Source organism: Lepidochelys olivacea, assembly GCF_965140295.1.
Source record: "Lepidochelys olivacea isolate rLepOli2 genome assembly, chromosome: 3".
In the NCBI taxonomy this organism is placed as follows: Eukaryota; Metazoa; Chordata; order Testudines; family Cheloniidae; genus Lepidochelys; species Lepidochelys olivacea.
The window spans coordinates 85,304,112-85,321,462 of NC_140413.1; the positions used below are offsets into that span (position 1 = coordinate 85,304,112).

General features: G+C 43.1%; 1 protein-coding gene across 3 annotated transcripts in view; it reads right to left on the minus strand.

Annotated features, from left to right (window-relative positions):
* Nucleotides 1-17,351, minus strand: part of METTL24 (methyltransferase like 24) — an 88,456-nt gene that overhangs the window by 25,298 nt on the left and 45,807 nt on the right. For all 3 annotated transcript variants that reach the window (XM_084622936.1, XM_084622935.1, XM_084622937.1), the window contains 2 exons: nucleotides 9,325-9,464; nucleotides 5,556-5,784 (listed from right to left, as the gene is read on the minus strand). In XM_084622936.1, the coding sequence (XP_084479062.1) occupies nucleotides 5,556-5,784; nucleotides 9,325-9,464 (369 nt within the window). The remainder of the gene's footprint in view (nucleotides 1-5,555; nucleotides 5,785-9,324; nucleotides 9,465-17,351) is intronic.

A 17,351-nucleotide genomic window follows, 5' to 3' on the forward strand; every position in this document is an offset into this window, starting at 1 on the left:
TGACCAGATTTTAGAGGGACAGTCCCGATATTTGGTGCTTTGTCTTATATAGGTGCCTATTACCCCTCACCCCCTGTCCTGATTTTTCACCCTTGCTATCTGGTCACCCTACCCACAGCCCAGTAGTTAGGGCACTACTAAGAGGTGGGTGACCCTGTTCACAACCTTTTAACCCTCCTAGGAAGTGGGTGGGAAATGAACCACATCCTAGGTGAGTTCTCTAGCTACTGGACTAAAAGTTATAAGGTCATCACTGCTGCCACCTGCTACTCTAGCTGTTCTGTGAGCAGCAAGACATGCACCTAACTCATTCTCACAAGAAATGATTTAGGCACTTAAACTGCCTTACTCCAGGGGAGGGGTTCCCAGCTGTGAATCACAAGCAGAGATAGGTGCCTCCCTACATCCCAGATGTAAGTGCCTAACTCTGTAAGACAGATGGGACTTAGGACACATCCTTCTCGTCAGCATCTCCCATTAGACTCCCTGCCTAGTGTGTTGGCTTTTATAGATCCCATTCCTAGGTGCCTCTCTCTCCCCTCTCTCTTTCAGGGAGCTTGAGTGCCTAACCCAAGACTTTGTGGAGCTCATCGCTGTTCCAGTGGTTTCCTAGCTGACTAAAAGTTAGGCGTTGCAATGCTCAGCATCACAATGCCTAAGGCCCTTTGGGGATCTGGAACACACCAACTAACTCCAAACATCTCTGTGCAGTAGGTAAGTCAATCTTAATGGACGATAATGAGATACCAAGATTAAATGACTTGCCCAAGTTAGAGGCTATGCTAGAAATCCACAAGACCACATTGTCTCTCACTACATTAATAATAATAGCCCTCAGGAAGCAGGGAAGTGTCATTTTATTGCTTTTAAAAATTGAAAGTAGTCTTTCACCAACCTTTATGCATTATTTTTGAATTTTCTTAATCTGATCGTCATATGCAACTAAGTCACTGTGCAATTTTTGCCTTGTATATTTGCTTTTATATTTATTTGTGCTGCTGCCAACACAAGTGGTACCAAAACAAAATGGGGAATTAATTTTCTGGCATCTTTGATCTTTCTTACCAGCTTTCTCAAAACTAGAAATGCAGCATGAAACAGACTTTACATTAACTGCTTTAGGAGATGAAGACAGGTGATAAATTACTTGTTTAGGAGGCTATGAGTTTATTAATCAACATTACTGCAGGGTGTAATTTCTGAAGTTGTGTCAGGTATTAAATAATAAGTTATGAGGACTATTTTGGGATTTCTATAAGCCTTAAATCTAAGCATGTTCTATAAAATGGAATTGACATCTGCTAGCCAGCTTGTCACCCAAACAATTCCTAATGCAAAACCCAGCATAAATTAAAATATTAAAACTTTCATAATTTCTTTTAATAGTAAACTGTGGACCTGATGCAACTGTATCTTACATAATTTCTTTTTTTAAAAAAAATCATTATTTTAATAGTAATACAGGTGACAGCAACTCCTTACTGCAGTCTAAAAATTATATTCGGAGGTGCTTTGCTGTTAAATGCAAATTCAATTTGCTGTCTCAGTTTCTTGTTTTTCTGACTTTCTGAGAGGTTATTGTTTACATGGTTCTGGGCTGCTGACCTCTCTTTCCTAGGAATGCAACACCAGGCTCATTGGACTGTGCATAATAGGACACCCTGATAGATCAGAACTGCTGAGCTCCAGGGGAAGGAAAACTACTGCTGAATAAACAGTTTGCATGTGTGAACGTGCATTTTTCATGCATATACTTTCAAGCCAGCATGAATTAATTTGCTTCTGCGGCTAAGAGCTTTACTGTCAAAGATTCTTATTTTTGCTTTTTAGCACAATCTTTATAACACAAAAAATATGTAATGGTTGGGTTTGGGATTTCAGGACTGGCATGGGAGCTTGGATTTCTCTTAAAATTTCCTCTGTTCCTTATACTGCATACTAAAGCCTGGGTTACAAGGAAAAAACATTTACCATTTGGAGAAGATGCAAAAGCTGTATACAAAGCTAATACACACATATATACTAAGACTGGATGAATGATTTGGTTGGAAATCTGAACCAGCTATCTACTGAAATAAAGTCTGAATTTAGGATTAGTAGATAACCCTTGAGCAACAGAATGAGCTGCTTTGTGACCAGTCTAAAAGAACACTGGAATTTACCAAGTCTGTGGTCAGTAACAGAAGTTCTGTGTTCATCTATCCCTAACACACTGAGAGTCCCAGTCCTGCAATATTTGCGCTCAGATAACTCCTGCCAGAATCAGGTAAGAGTAGCATATACAAGAGGTCTGCAGCACTGGAGTATGTATGAATATTTCAAAAAGTTGAATTGGACTAATCGGAGATTTTTCTAATAACTTCCTTGCCTCTTGAAATGGGGGGGAGTTGTCCAAGTAGCCACAAATTGTTGATACCTACCGTGATAAATGAAGGAGGGGGGAGAACTACCTATTTTGGACACCCAGCCAACCAGTTAGCTACAAAATCCCTGTTAAGGATTTTGCTTTACCTGTAAAGGGTTAAAAAATCCCATAGGTAAAAGGGAGTGGGCACCTGACAGAAGAGCTAATGGGAAGGCTAGAACTTTTTAAAATTGGGAAAAAACTTTCCCTTTGTCTGTCTGTTGTTGTTCTCCAGAGAGAGGAGACACAGTGCAGCAATGCTGTAAGAAGCTTTAAACCAGGTATGAAAAATCATTAAATCATACCTAGGAATTACTTATCTGAACCCCAGATATGTAAGTAGATCAGGGAATGTCTAGGAAGACGCAATTAGGTTTCTCTCTTTTATTTCTTTATGGCTTGTGGACTCCTCTGTGCTAACCCCCAAAGGCTTTTGTTTTGCTTATAGCCATTAAGCTGGACCTCAAGAAAACCATTCTTGATGCTTAATTATTATATTTGCTCTTTTTAAATCTAGCAATAGCTTAAATTCCAAATGTATTTTCTTTTTTGTTTGTTTGTTTTTAATAAAATTTACTTTTTTTAAGAACAGGATTGGGTTTTTGTGTCCTAAGAGGTTTGTGCATATGTTGTTTAATTACCTGGTGGCAACAGCTGATTTCCTTTGTTTTCTTTCTCAGCTCTTCCCCAGAGTGGGGGTGAAAGGGCTTGAGGGTACCCCAAAGGGAGGAATTCCCAAGTGTGACTTCCTGGGACTTCCGGATGTGGCCTGTGGGCCGTAGTTTGCCCACCTCTGACATAGAGGAAATGAAGCAAGAATACACTAGGACACCAAAACTGCCCATGAAGGGACACACAGATGTTGCACACATTTCCTCTTATGTTTCCTAGTTTGTCCAATACTTACTCCAAAGTCTTTTCCCGTGGCTATGTCACATCTGTTCCTCATGCATAAATTGGTAAGCCCTGATGGTCCAGCAGAGGCCGAACGTTACAGAGGAGGCACTCACATTATAATGGGAGGATTGCAGATGATTTTACAGCACCAGTGTAGTTAATGTGTGGACAAAACTTGACTTTAGCTCAAATGGAGTTGCTTGAAATTCCTTACTAGAAGCAGGGGCAACAATAACTTCTAAGGAAAGAGGATGGATTTTTAAAGTTAAAAGAATGAAAGGAGGAGAATATTTTAAATGGCTAATTGAATAATGTTTTGGAAAGTATGTCATGAAAATGTTTTGCATTAGCTTATTTGTACAGTGAAGGAAAACACTCCACTCACATTCAGTAGGAAAATGAAAAACTGAAAGTCAGTATATTTACTTTGAGGTACTCTTAATGAACAGCAGCTTGTTTGAGTCTTTATGCAACATATAATCCAGAGATGCAGGGCAGCATTAATCTCTTTAGACTGCTTTTCTAATACAGAGCTGTTGTAGCTGTGTTGGTCCAGGATATTAGAGAGACAAGGCGAGTGAGATAATATCTTTTATTGGACCAACTTACTCATCTCTGTCACCAATAGAATTTGGTTCAATAAAAGATATTACCTCACACACCTTGTCTCTGTAATACAGAAAAAGTTATGTAAATTGAATTGGCTCATTCAAATATTCAGTAAATGGGAAATGGTAGAATACTGCAAAGCATATAATGGTTTTATTCTCACTGGACGAAATTCAATTCCCACCTTCAACAAACACACTGGCTTCATATGGGGAGTTACATAGAGGGCAGAGTGTGGAAAGTGGTACTTTGCTCACCATGTATGCAGAGACCCTCCACAACCAAATCCTATGTGATATGTATATGTGGCCAATGGATCCACATAACTACAGACTCAATAGCCACGCTCTCATACTTCCTCTACATGCTGAGCCATGCTCCCTGGCTGCCCTCCGCTGGCACAGAAGAACTGCTCTGGTTTTTCTGTGCTGGAGCCTTTTCGTGGCCCCTCCATCCAAGGGTGACTTTCACCTAACATACACAGAAGTAACAGAGTCCAATCTTCCAATTCATTCAGGGTCTTATCATTCTAAATTACTACACTAACTGGATGATTATTCCCCAGTAGGTTTAGAGTCTAACAAGTTTCATGGGCTTTTCTTTGATATATATATCTTAGAATGTATAATTCTTCACAACACAAATATCAAAGAAAAGTCATCTCTCTGTTCAGATACTCTTTCACTAAAGCATAAGTCTAAAATAGGAACAATATGACTATGTGATAGAAAAAACACTCCGCTTTTTACTTTTAACTTCAAAATGGTTCTGTCAGGATAGCTGAGCCAAAATACCAAAGGAAAAAAAGTAATTAAAAGAGTGCCTCATACTTTATAATGACAAACCTACATGTTATGTTACTGCTTGCTCTGAAAGTCCTGCAGGAGACCACCTCTGCAGCTAGGTCTGTCCATTTCTTAAAAAACAAAGACAAGCAGAACTAGCTGAGGGTATCAAGGCATATTAACATTTTAATTCATGTTAGTACTTTCTTTGAGGGCAATATTCGTTTGAAAGTATGCAGCATCTGCACGTCAGGAACTTTGTGAAATGTACTTTGGCAAAAGTCACTGAAGACCAGAAGAACTCTAGTATCTTTAAAATTCCCTATAAGGAGATCAGGCAAGCCCAAGAAAACAGATTACTGGCAATTTCAAACCAGGATGTTTTTGTTACTGAAGTCTCTAATAAAAATGAATGGCCCTGTGAACATAAACAATCCTTTTAAAATTTCTTCTGTTCTAATTATAGTTGTAAATGTTTCTGTGATCTTATAAAAGGTGCTGTATTAAGGATTCACCATTCAAACTCAGATTATGGACAGGGCTGAGAAAACAAGTAGCCGAAGTTATCAGATAGCCTCTATTAAGAGGGTCTAAAAGGAGAGAGAGGAACAGAATATTGAATGTCTGGCTAGTGATTTAAAATCAAGGTGTTTGTTGCCAGTGAACTGAAAAAGCACCATAGAAAAGCACCTTCATGACAGAATGTAACACAACTTTTTAGAAAGAGGAGATATTTATTGGAAGAGGATTTTGGAAATGAGAGAGAGTGCCTCAAGCCCCTCGGGCTAACAGGAAGGAAACTTTTGGAATTCTCTCGGCTCGTTATCCTTGTGTTATGATTGCAGCACTTTAATTCTCACCTTCTGGTGTCCAAACTCATTCAAGATGGTGCCAAGCTTTTTCGTATGGCTGCGTAGTTTATGAGGAGCAATTGCCGGATTGGGATCTCTCCAGTCAATGGACAGGCGATGGTTCCAGAGGTGTCGTCCCTCCTGAATATGAGCTGACTTGATACTAGGATCAAATCGATGCACCTCACAACCACTGTTGGCCAGGCTGATTTCAAACTGGTTATCATCACTGCTCAATCTACAGAAACAAACAAGATATTATTATTACTGCAAAAAGAAATTGTACCCAGCCGTTGAATTATCCCAGACTTTCATGGATACTCAAGGGGAGAGGATACTCCTACATACTGGCTTTTGAAGCAGAGCAAAGGAACTGTTTTTCAGATTGTAAACTTGCTGTTGCAGCGCAATGGGGACCTGATTCTGACTGGGTCACTAAAAATAAACAGAATAAACAAATGGAACACTCTCTCTCCTGCTGAAGATTAGGAATCAACACCAATAACTTCACAGCAAAAGGAAATTTAAAAAAAAATAACTACCTTCCTTAGTGCAATATGCTAAGTGATCTTTAGGGTATTTTTAGAGATTTGTTTTCTTTTAATTGCTATAACCCTATTTACACATCAAAAATATTTCAGGGGGATTGCATGAACTAAATTAATCAGAATAACTGAGTGTAAATCAGCATACTAGAGCTGATGAGCATGTAAGAGACTCAGTGATTGAGGAAGACATTTACCTCTGACAGTCTTTCAGTACTTTCAAATTGTACATTTCAGAGAAGCAGATGCACTACACCAGGTGCAGGCAATACTTGCACTGCCTTCAAAAGGATTTTTGCCTGTATAAGGACTGCAGGATGAGACCAAGAGAGTGGAAAACAGAAAAAGTATATGTGGAAGACAGGAAGTTGAAATGTCTTAGGCCATTTGGGACATCAACAACAAACACAAACTGAAAAAAATACGGTGAGATTCAAAAAACAGATCTGCTTATCCTCCTGCAACATTCAAACGTGGCTGTGTTGAGGGTGAGGGTAAGTGATAATGCAGTAGGGGAAACAAAGTATACAAAAGATGCTTCAGAAGACAGATCTTCTGTATAAGTAGCTTGAGTTAGAAAAAGAAAGGAGACCCTTTCATCCAACTGTGGATAGAAAACAGTTTCTGTCTCTAGTATCAGTACAATGAAACATGCTATTGTCATTGAACTGTCTTATTTTACACTAAGTAAAGGTGAAGACACAATACTGCTGTAATCAATAGTTACACTGAAACTTCATGTACAGTGCACAGGCAGTGGAAGAGGCGGGTTTCAAAGTGGGGAGAAATCACACCCTGGGAATAACCTTTTGTTCAAGGGGCCTCTACAGCTTGTGTAAAAGTGGAATAAAGGCTCAACACTGGCCCTGCTCCCAGCCCTCTCTGGAGGGGACAGACCAGGGATGTACTGGAGCACATTGGGCATAGCGAGAGTGCAGTGCAGTATAGCTAGTCTCTACTTCTTGGGGTTCATAGAGGGCCATGAGAAACAGAACAGAAAATAGAGCAGATGGGTTGTTTCTGACTTGCACTGGGAGCCAGGCAGGCCCCTGCACAGCCCCAGAATACACCTTTGCCACACACCCCATTTCCAAGTGCGCATTCCTGGCCTGCTCATGTATTACAGGTCTAGAGGGGACAAAGACAGAGAGGAGCAGCTGTGAAAAACTTGCAGTTTTAAGGTCCTATCTTCCCCTTCTGTGAGATTTTCCATAGAAGGAGATAACCTAGGCCTACAGATGTGGGGTGGGCAGGAGGGCAATTTCCAGGCCTGGCTTGTGTCTGAGACACATTTTGCATTGATTTTTAGGTAGTTTTTACATTATCTAACTCTTATACTGTGTACAGTTTAACACAGTGTTTCAAAGAGACACTTAAAACCTCAACTGGTAAGTTTTTGAAATCCCATATTATCCCAGTTTGAATGTCTACATATTGTGTTTGTAACAGAGTTAGTTTAATATAAACAGATTTAGCACTGATAATGCTACAGCTCACTAATACATATTACAATTCCATATCATTCTGGGAAATCCTGTCCCCAAAGCAAAAAAAGGCAGCATGCATGCTAGTACTCGAAATAGTTAAAATTAATATCAAAGGGCCTCCAGAGGTTTTAGGCAGGGCTCACTCACACTGACATATAATATTTCTTCCCTTTTGGCATAGCCCCCACATATGCAGAATATTTTCTTCAATTATTAAAGATTACAGATTTAATGCAGGGTTGTCCCTTTTACAATCAAATTGAACTTCTGCATTTGTGTGACATTCTCCCCCACTGTGGAAGATGCTGTTAATTTGAAGCAGCTGTTTTTCATTTACTCTTTATAAAATGAATTAGAGGAGTGGAACATTTAAAGAAGATTTTTGTCTTACTCAGAACAAAATTACTTTTCTGCCAGTCATAAACCAAAGAACCAAAGAACAGAAGAATTAAGTGGCAATGAGTCTGAAAGACTATAAATAGAGTCCGAGGGAATTAAAGCCTGCTTTTTTGTAACACAAAGTACTTTCTTTTTTTAAAAAAACTGCTTTATGGGATGTATTTTGCTTGGGTGTATGATTATATATATACACACACACACACAAACACATACACATGCGCATCTTATGAGACTAGCCTAGCAAAAAATCTTCATGGTGAAGTTAAAAAACTTGTGAAAAACTCAGACATACCTAAACTTTTTTTTGGTATTAAAATTACATGTTTGTTTGAAATATGCTGTGTAAATACTTCAGAAAAGAAGAAGAAAACAGTAGGGAGGAGGAGCTCTCTCTGGGTGAAAACTCAGAACTCACCTGTAATTTTCCCCAATGAGAAAACTTTCTTACCCAACTGTTTTTGGTCATAGACTCTTACTTCCTCAGATCCAAAGCCTACTGAAGTCAATAGAAAGACTCCCTTTGACTTTGATAGCCCTTTTACTCTCGGCCCTGTCATAATCACTGATACACAAACACATTTCTCAGTTATTCCAATCTTGAAGGGAATGGATTAATTTCTTTTTGCTCATTATTAAATCCACACTATCAAAATCATAGAAATAAATTGTGCAGGCTCAGGGCAATGGGAGATGGATTCTCTCACTACGTCACTGTTTTGAAACTGGTCTAGGACAGTGTAAACAAAGTTTAATTAAATGACAGTTTGGTGAACTACGTGAATTTCAATCTCAACATTTTGTGAACACTAAACTGACTAAAACATTTTACAAGAAGGCCACAATGTTTTTATTATTTATCACCTCAGCACAAGTGCTCTGTCACTCCTGACCACATAGCGTGCTTTCTCACCCTGGAAAATCTGATTCTTGGCTGGGGAGTGGAGAAAGATGTTTTACAAATAATTCCTTTGAAGTAACTGGTAATTATACAAGAATTTCCTGCTTAGAGAAGGAAGTGTTTGCTTCTCAGTTGACCTCATTAACTTCCATCTTCCTTTAATGGAACCATCACTCTTAAATTATTAATTCTTTACTTTCCATCATGTGCATCATTGTCATGTTGAATATGAGAAAGAAAAGGGAAGGACCTCACAGAAAGAAAGGGTTTTTCTTAAATCACATTCCACAACAGGGACCAACACTTGTCAACAAGTACTAAAGGCAACTGAATAAAACCCAAATTTTTGTTAGATAATACTGTTACACTTTGCTTTAAGAAAGGGCCTTTTCATGCTAAAATGCATTCATGCTAAAATGCTTTTCTGTTCCTCCAAAAGGAGTACTTACCCAAGTGAATAGAGACGGCATTGCTTGCTTTTGATTCGATGAACTAAACTGAACCTGTCATCAAGACAGATTGACCACGGCTTCTTTATGGTTTCAGAGTTATCTGTCAGGCTGTTCATATTCATATGTTCACATGAAATCTGTTGAAATCAGAAGAGGTTTTGTTTTAACGTGCAGAACACCAATCTTTTAAATTTACTCTTGGTTTACTTTGTGGGGGAAAGGTGGTGGGTAGGAAAATTAAAAATTGTTTAATTATAATCTGAGTTACAATCAGGTCCATGGCTATAAAGACTGGTTGTTTTTATCTTGTTTGTTTCTTTTGTTGGGTGAAGACTGCCATGGATCAGAAAAATCCCTCCTAAGACCAATACAAATATTAAAGGCAAATAACTGAGCTTCAGTATTATATACTGAATCGATTTCCCTAAAAACAATTCACTTGAGCATAAAAGTCAATTTATTTTTCCTTTCAAACATTGGACTGAATTCTGCATTTTGTATCATTTTGGAAAAAATCTCGTAACACTTGATTATCTAGACCAGAGGTTCTCAACCTTTTTCTTTCTGAGGCCCCCCAACATACTATAAAAGCTCCATGGCCCACCTGTGCCACAACAACTGGTTTTCTGCATATAAAAGCCAGGGTCGGCATTTGGAGGTAACACGCCTGGCAATTGCCTGGAGCCCCATGCCACATGGGCCCCTGCAAAGCTACATTGCTCAGGCTTCAGCTTCAGCCCCGGGTGGTGGGGCTCAGAGCCCTGGGCTTCAGCCCCATGCAGTGGGGCTTCAGCTTTCTACCCTGGCCCCAGCAAGTCTAATGCTGGCCCTGTTTGGAGGCCCCCCTGAAATCTGCTTAGGGCCCCACAGTGGGCCCCTGACCCCTGGCTGAGAACCACTGATCTACTGGCCTGTGATTCACTGTTATTATTTATATAGAGCCATAGGTTTGCTACGCAATTTACAGGCAAACAAAAAGTTGATGTCATAGAATCATAGAATCATAGAATATCAGGGTTGGAAGGGACTCCTGAAGGTCATCTAGTCCAACCCCCTGCTCGAAGCAGGACCAATTCCCAGTTAAATCATCCCAGCCAGGGCTTTGTCAAGCCTGACCTTAAAAACCTCTAAGGAAGGAGATTCTACCACCTCCCTAGGTAACGCATTCCAGTGTTTCACCACCCTCTTAGTGAAAAAGTTTTTCCTAATATCCAAACTAAACCTCCCCCACTGCAACTTGAGACCATTACTCCTCGTTCTGTCATCTGCTACCATTGAGAACAGTCTAGAGCCATCCTCTTTGGAACCCCCTTTCAGTTAGTTGAAAGCAGCTATCAAATCCCCCCTCATTCTTCTCTTCTGCAGGCTAAACAATCCCAGCTCCCTCAGCCTCTCCTCATAACTCATGTGTTCCAGTCCCCTAATCATTTTTGTTGCCCTTCGCTGGACTCTCTCCAATTTATCCACATCCTTCTTGAAGTGTGGGGCCCAAAACTGGACACAGTACTCCAGATGAGGCCTCACCAATGTCGAATAGAGGGGAACGATCACGTCCCTCGATCTGCTCGCTATGCCCCTACTTATACATCCCAAAATGCCATTGGCCTTCTTGGCAACAAGGGCACACTGCTGACTCATATCCAGCTTCTCGTCCACTGTCACCCCTAGGTCCTTTTCCGCAGAACTGCTGCCTAGCCATTCGGTCCCTAGTCTGTAGCGGTGCATTGGATTCTTCCATCCTAAGTGCAGGACCCTGCACTTATCCTTATTGAACCTCATCAGATTTCTTTTGGCCCAATCCTCCAATTTGTCTAGGTCCTTCTGTATCCTATCCCTTCCCTCCAGCGTATCTACCACTCCTCCCAGTTTAGTATCATCCGCAAATTTGCTGAGAGTGCAATCCACACCATCCTCCAGATCATTTATGAAGATATTGAACAAAACCGGCCCCAGGACCGACCCTTGGGGCACTCCACTTGATACCGGCTGCCAGCTAGACACGGAGCCATTGATCACTACCCGTTGAGCCCGACAATCTAGCCAGCTTTCTACCCACCTTATAGTGCATTCATCCAGCCCATACTTCCTTAACTTGCTGACAAGAATACTGTGGGAGACCGTGTCAAAAGCTTTGCTAAAGTCAAGAAACAATACATCCACTGCTTTCCCTTCATCCACAGAACCAGTAATCTCATCATAAAAGGCAATTAGATTAGTCAGGCATGACCTTCCCTTGGTGAATCCATGCTGGCTGTTCCTGATCACTTTCCTCTCATGCAAGTGCTTCAGGATTGATTCTTTGAGGACCTGCTCCATGATTTTTCCAGGGACTGAGGTGAGGCTGACTGGCCTGTAGTTCCCTGTCTTCTGTTTTGTCCAGGTAGAGCCTCAGACAGCTAGCTCTCATCCAATTTCCAATCTCAACCAACACTAGGAAAGCACAGACATTGACCTCTCTGGAACTGATGAGACAGAACAACTAAATAACAGAGCTAGAATGGAAGTCACAATTCAGGCTGAGCTCTAGCAATCACTATCCATATCCTCTGTTTACAAATAAACAAAACACTCACTTTTAATGAGGCTTAATCTTTAAAATAAGAGGATCTGAGCATCATCATTGCCAGGAGGCACTGGAGATGGATTGGTGATGTGCTTCGGATGGAAACTGATTCCATCACAAGAGTAGCAATAAGATGGACACCTAAAGGCAAGCGAAAATGAGGCCACCCGAAAACATGGCGAAGAGCTGTGGAAGCTGAGCTGAAAAACTTGGGGCACATCTGGGAAGCTACTGAAAGACTTGCCAGAAACAGACAGGAGCGGAGGAGCTTCGTCATTGCCCTAAACGCCAGAGGCGTAATAGGAACATGATGATGATGATGATGATGAATCTTTAAAATACCATTATCTTGAAAATTACCATTTGGAGGGCTGCATGCTGCATTTTTCCCCTCTTTAGCTCATAATACCTATGGTAAATTAATGAAAACTTAAACAGTTTTTCTTCATGCTGTTCCCAAGATTCACTAAGCCGTTAAGCACGAATGTAGGCTTCTCTTCTCTCCCCGGCCCCATTCAGCCCTGGTCTACACTAGGAGTTGAGGTCGAATTTAGCAGCGTTAAATCAATTTAACCCTGCACCCATCCACACGACGAAGCTCCTTCTTTCGACAAAAAGGGTTTTTAAAATTGATTTCCTTACTCCACCCCCGACAAGGGGATTAGCGCTGAAATCGGCCTTGCTGGGTCGAATTTGGGATACTGTGGACACAATTAGATGGTATTGGCCTCCGGGAACTATCCCAGAGTGCTCCATTGTGACCGCTCTGGACAGCACTCTCAACTCAGATGCACTGGCCAGGTAGACAGGAAAAGGCCCGCGAACTTTTGAATTTAAACTTCCTGTTTGGCCAGCATGGCAAGCTGCAGGTGACCATACAGAGCTCTTCAGCAGAGGTGACCATGCAGAATTCATCAGCAGAGGTGACCATGATGGAGTCCCAGAATTGCAAAAGAGCTCCAGCCTGGACCGAACGGGAGGTACAGGATCTGATCACTGTATGGGGAGAGGAATCCGTGCTATCAGAACTCCGTTCCAGTTTTCGAAATGCCAAAACCTTTGTCAAAATCTCCCAGGGCATGAAGGACAGAGGCCATAACAGGGACCCGAAGCAGTGCCGCGTGAAACTTAAGGAGCTGAGGCAAGCCTACCAGAAAACGAGAGAGGCGAACAGCTGCTCCGGGTCAGAGCGCAAAACATGTCGCTTCTATGATGAGCTGAATGCCATTTTAGGGGGTTCAGCCACCACTATCCCAGCCATGTTCTTTGACTCCTTCAATGGACATGGAAGCAACATGGAAGCAGGTTTTGGGGATGAGGAAGATGATGAGGAGGAGGAGGTTGTAGATAGCTCACAGCAAGCAAGCGGAGAAACCGGTTTTCCCAACAGCCAGGAACTGTTTCTCACCCTGGACCTGGAGCCAGTACCTCCCAAACCCACCCAAGGCTGCCTCCCGGACCCGCCAGGCGGAAAAGGGACCTCTGGTGAGTGTACCTTTTTAAATACTATACATGGTTTAAAAGCAAGCATGTTTAATAATTAATTTGCCCTGGCATTCGCGGCTCTCCTGGATGTACTCCCAAAGCCTTTGCAAAAGGTTTCTGGGGAGGGCAGCCTTATTCCATCCACCATGGTAGGACACTTTACCACTCCAGGCCAGAGGCACATAGTCGGGAATCATTGTAGAACAAAGCATTGCAGTGTATGTTTGCTGGCATTCAAACAATACCCGTTCTTTATCTCTCTGTGTTATCCTCAGGAGAGTGATATCATTCATGGTCACCTGGTTGAAATAGGGTGCTTTTCTTAAGGGGACATTCAGAGGTGCCTGTTCCTGCTGGGCTGTTTGCCTGTGGCTGAACAGAAATGTTCCCCGCTGTTAGTCACAAGGAGGGGGAAGCGGGGAGGTGCTAGCCACACGCTGCGGGGAGGCAAAATGCAACCTTGGAACGAAAGCTCATGTGCTATGTATGTAATGTTAACAGCAAGGTTTACTGTGAAAGAGTGTACCCATTGTTCTGTAAAATCTGTCTTTTTAAATACCACTGTCCCTTTTTTTTTCTCCACCAGCTGCATGTGTTTCAAGGATCACAGGATCTTCTCCTTCCCAGAGGCTAGCGAAAATCAGAAGGCGAAAAAAAAGCACTCACGATGAAATGTTCTCTGAGCTCATGCTGTCCTCCCACACTGACAGAGCACAGATGAATGCATGGAGGCAGACAATGTCAGAGTGCAGGAAAGCACAAAATGACTGGGAGGAGAGGTGGCGGGCTGAAGAGAGTAAGTGGTGGGTTGAAGAGAGGGCTGAAGCTCAAAGGTGGCGGTAGTGTGATGAGAGGAGGCAGGACTCAATGCTGAGGCTGCTGGAAGATCAAACTAATATGCTCCAGCATATGGTTGAGTTGCAGGAAAGGCAGCAGGAGCACAGACCACCACTACAACCCCTGTGTAACCAACCGCCCTCCTCCCCAAGTTCCATAGCCTCCACACCCAGACGCCCAAGAACGCGGTGTGGGGGCCTCCGGACACCCAGCCACTCCACCCCAGAGGATTGCCCAAGCAACAGAAGGCTGGCATTCAATAAGTTTTAAAGTTTTAAACTTTTAAAGTGCTGTGTGGCCTTGTCCTTCCCTCCACCACCACTCCTGGTGCTTCTCTCCTCCACCACCCCTCCTGGGCTACCTTGGTAGTTATCCCCCTATTTGTGTGATGACTTAATAAAGAATGCATGAATGTGAAACAACAATGCTCGACAGGAAGAGAGGAGGGTGGTTAGCTTACAGGGAAGTAGAGTGAACCAAGGGGCGGGGGGTTTCATCAAGGAGAAACAAAAAGAACTTTCACACGGTAGCCTGGCCAGTCATGAAACTGGTTTTCAAAGCTTCTCTGATGCGCACCGCGCCCTTCTGTGCTCTTCTAACCGCCCTGATGTCTGGCTGTGTGTAACCAGCAGCCAGGTGATTTGCCTCAACCTCCCACCCCGCCATAAACGTCTCCCCCTTACTCTCTCAGATATAGTGGAGTGCACAGCAAGCAGTAATAACAGTGGAAATATTTGTTTCGCTGAGGTCTAAGCGAGTCAGTAAACTGCGCCAGTGCACTTTTAAACGTCCAAATGCACATTCTACCACCATTCTGCCCTTGCTCAGCCTGTAGTTGAACAGCTCCTGACTATTATCCAGGCTGCCTGTGTATGGCTTCATGAGCCATGGCATTAAGGGGTAGGCTGGGTCCCCAAGGATAACTATTCAACATCCCCATGGTTATTTTCTGGTCTGGGAATAAAGTCCCTTCTTGCAGCTTTTGAAACGGACCAGAGTTCCTGAAGATGCGAGCGTCATGTACCTTTCCCGGCCATCCCACGTTGATGTTGCTGAAACGTCCCTTGTGATCCACCAGCGCTTGCAGCACTATCGAAAAGTACCCCTTGCGGTTTATGTACTCGCCGGCTTGGTGCTCTGGTGCCAAGATAGGGATATGGGTTCCGTCTATGGCCCCACCACAGTTACGGAATCCCATTGCAGTAAAGCCATCCACTATGACCTGCACATTTCCCAGGTCACTACCCTAGATATCAGCAGATCTTTGATTGTGTTAGCTACTTGCATCACAGCAGCCCCCACAGTAGATTTGCCCACTCCAAATTGATTCCCGACTGACCAGTAGCTGTCTGGCGTTGCAAGCTTCCACAGGGCTATTGCCACTCGCTTCTCAGCTGTGAGAGCTGCTCTCATCTTGGTATTATTGTGCCTCAGAGCAGGGGAAAGCAAGTCACAAAGTTCCATGAAAGTGCCCTTACGCATGCGGAAGTTTCGCAGCCACTGGGAATCGTCCCAGACCTGCAACACTATGCAGTCCCACCAGTCTGTGCTTGTTTCCCGAGTCCAGAATCGGCGTTCCACCGCATGAACCTGCCCCATTAGCACCTTGATGCCCACATTGCCAGGACCCATGCTTTGAGAAAATTCTGTGTCCATGTCCTTATCACTCTTGTCACCGCGCTGACATCGCCTACTCACCTGGTTTCGCTTTGCCAGGTTCTGGTGCTGCATATACTGCTGGATAATGCGTGTGGTATTTAATGTGCTCCTAATTGCCAAAGTGATCTGAGCGGGCGCCATGCTTGTCATGGCATGGCGTCTGCACAGAAAAAAAGGTGCGGAACGATTCTCTGCCGTTGCCCTGACGGATGGAGAGGCGACTGACAACATGGCTTACAGGGTTGGCTTACAGGGAATTAAAATCAAGAAAGGGGGTGGCTTTGCGAGAAACTGAATGGTCCCCTCAAGGATAGAACTCAAAACCTCAAGGACAGAACTCAAAACTGGGTTTAGCAGGCCACTGATTTCACAGAGGGAGGGAGGAGAAAATGAATACAAAACAAATCTGGTCTATTTCTTGGTTTGAGCCACTTCATCTATCTTTATACATCTTGCTGGCAGCAGACTGTGCAGTACGACTGCTAGCCATCGTCATCTCCTGGGTGCTCGGCAGAAGATGGTGCAGTCTGACTACTGGCCATCGACTTCTGCTGGCTGCTGATTAAAAGACAGTGCACTGCCGGTAGGACTCAATCGCCATGAGACAAAACTTAAAAGGGAAATGACCTGGCTGACTCACTCCCATGTTTGCCTAGGTGCCCCGATCTCATCGAGGTCGGTTAAAAGAGCACCCAGGACTACGTTGATGATGGCTACAAGTCATACTGCACTGTCTGATGCCAAAAGGCAATAAACTGCTGCTGTGTAGCAATGCAGTACTGTGTCTGCCAGCACCCAGGAGACATACAGTGACGGTTAGCTGAGGGGGCTCCATGCTTGCCATGGTATGGCGTCTGCACAGGTAACTCAAGAAAAAAGGTCCAAAATGTTTGTCTGCCCTTGCTTTCACGGAAGGAGGGAGGGAAGGGGGGCCTGACGATATGTACCCAGAACCACCTGCGACAATGTTTTAGCCCCATCAGGCACTGGGATTTCTACCCAGAATTCAAATGGGTGGCGGAGACTGCGGGAACTGTGGGATAGCTACCCACAATGCAACGCTCCGGAAGTCGACGGTTGCCTCGGTACTGTGGACACACTCCGCTGACTACATGCAGTTAGAGCATTTGTGTGGGGACACACACAATCGACTGTATAAAAACGCTTTCTACAAAACCGACTTCTATAAATTCGACCTAATTTCATAGTGTAGACATACCCTCAGTCATATAAAAATCAGCAAATAAATGGCATTGCAATAACAAGCACATAATATATCGGTGCTCATTTTAAAATACAAAAAAATTCTGTATTCCACAGGAAATCGATTTGCAGCAAAATAAATAAACTTCAGAATGCTCTGAGTTAATTGACTCATGATACTCAAGCAATTACAATGCTCAGAATTTGGAAAGCTTTTAACAGCTCTTGGCAGCATGGGCAAGGGGAGAGGACACCAGACAGGGAGCCAGGAGCCCTG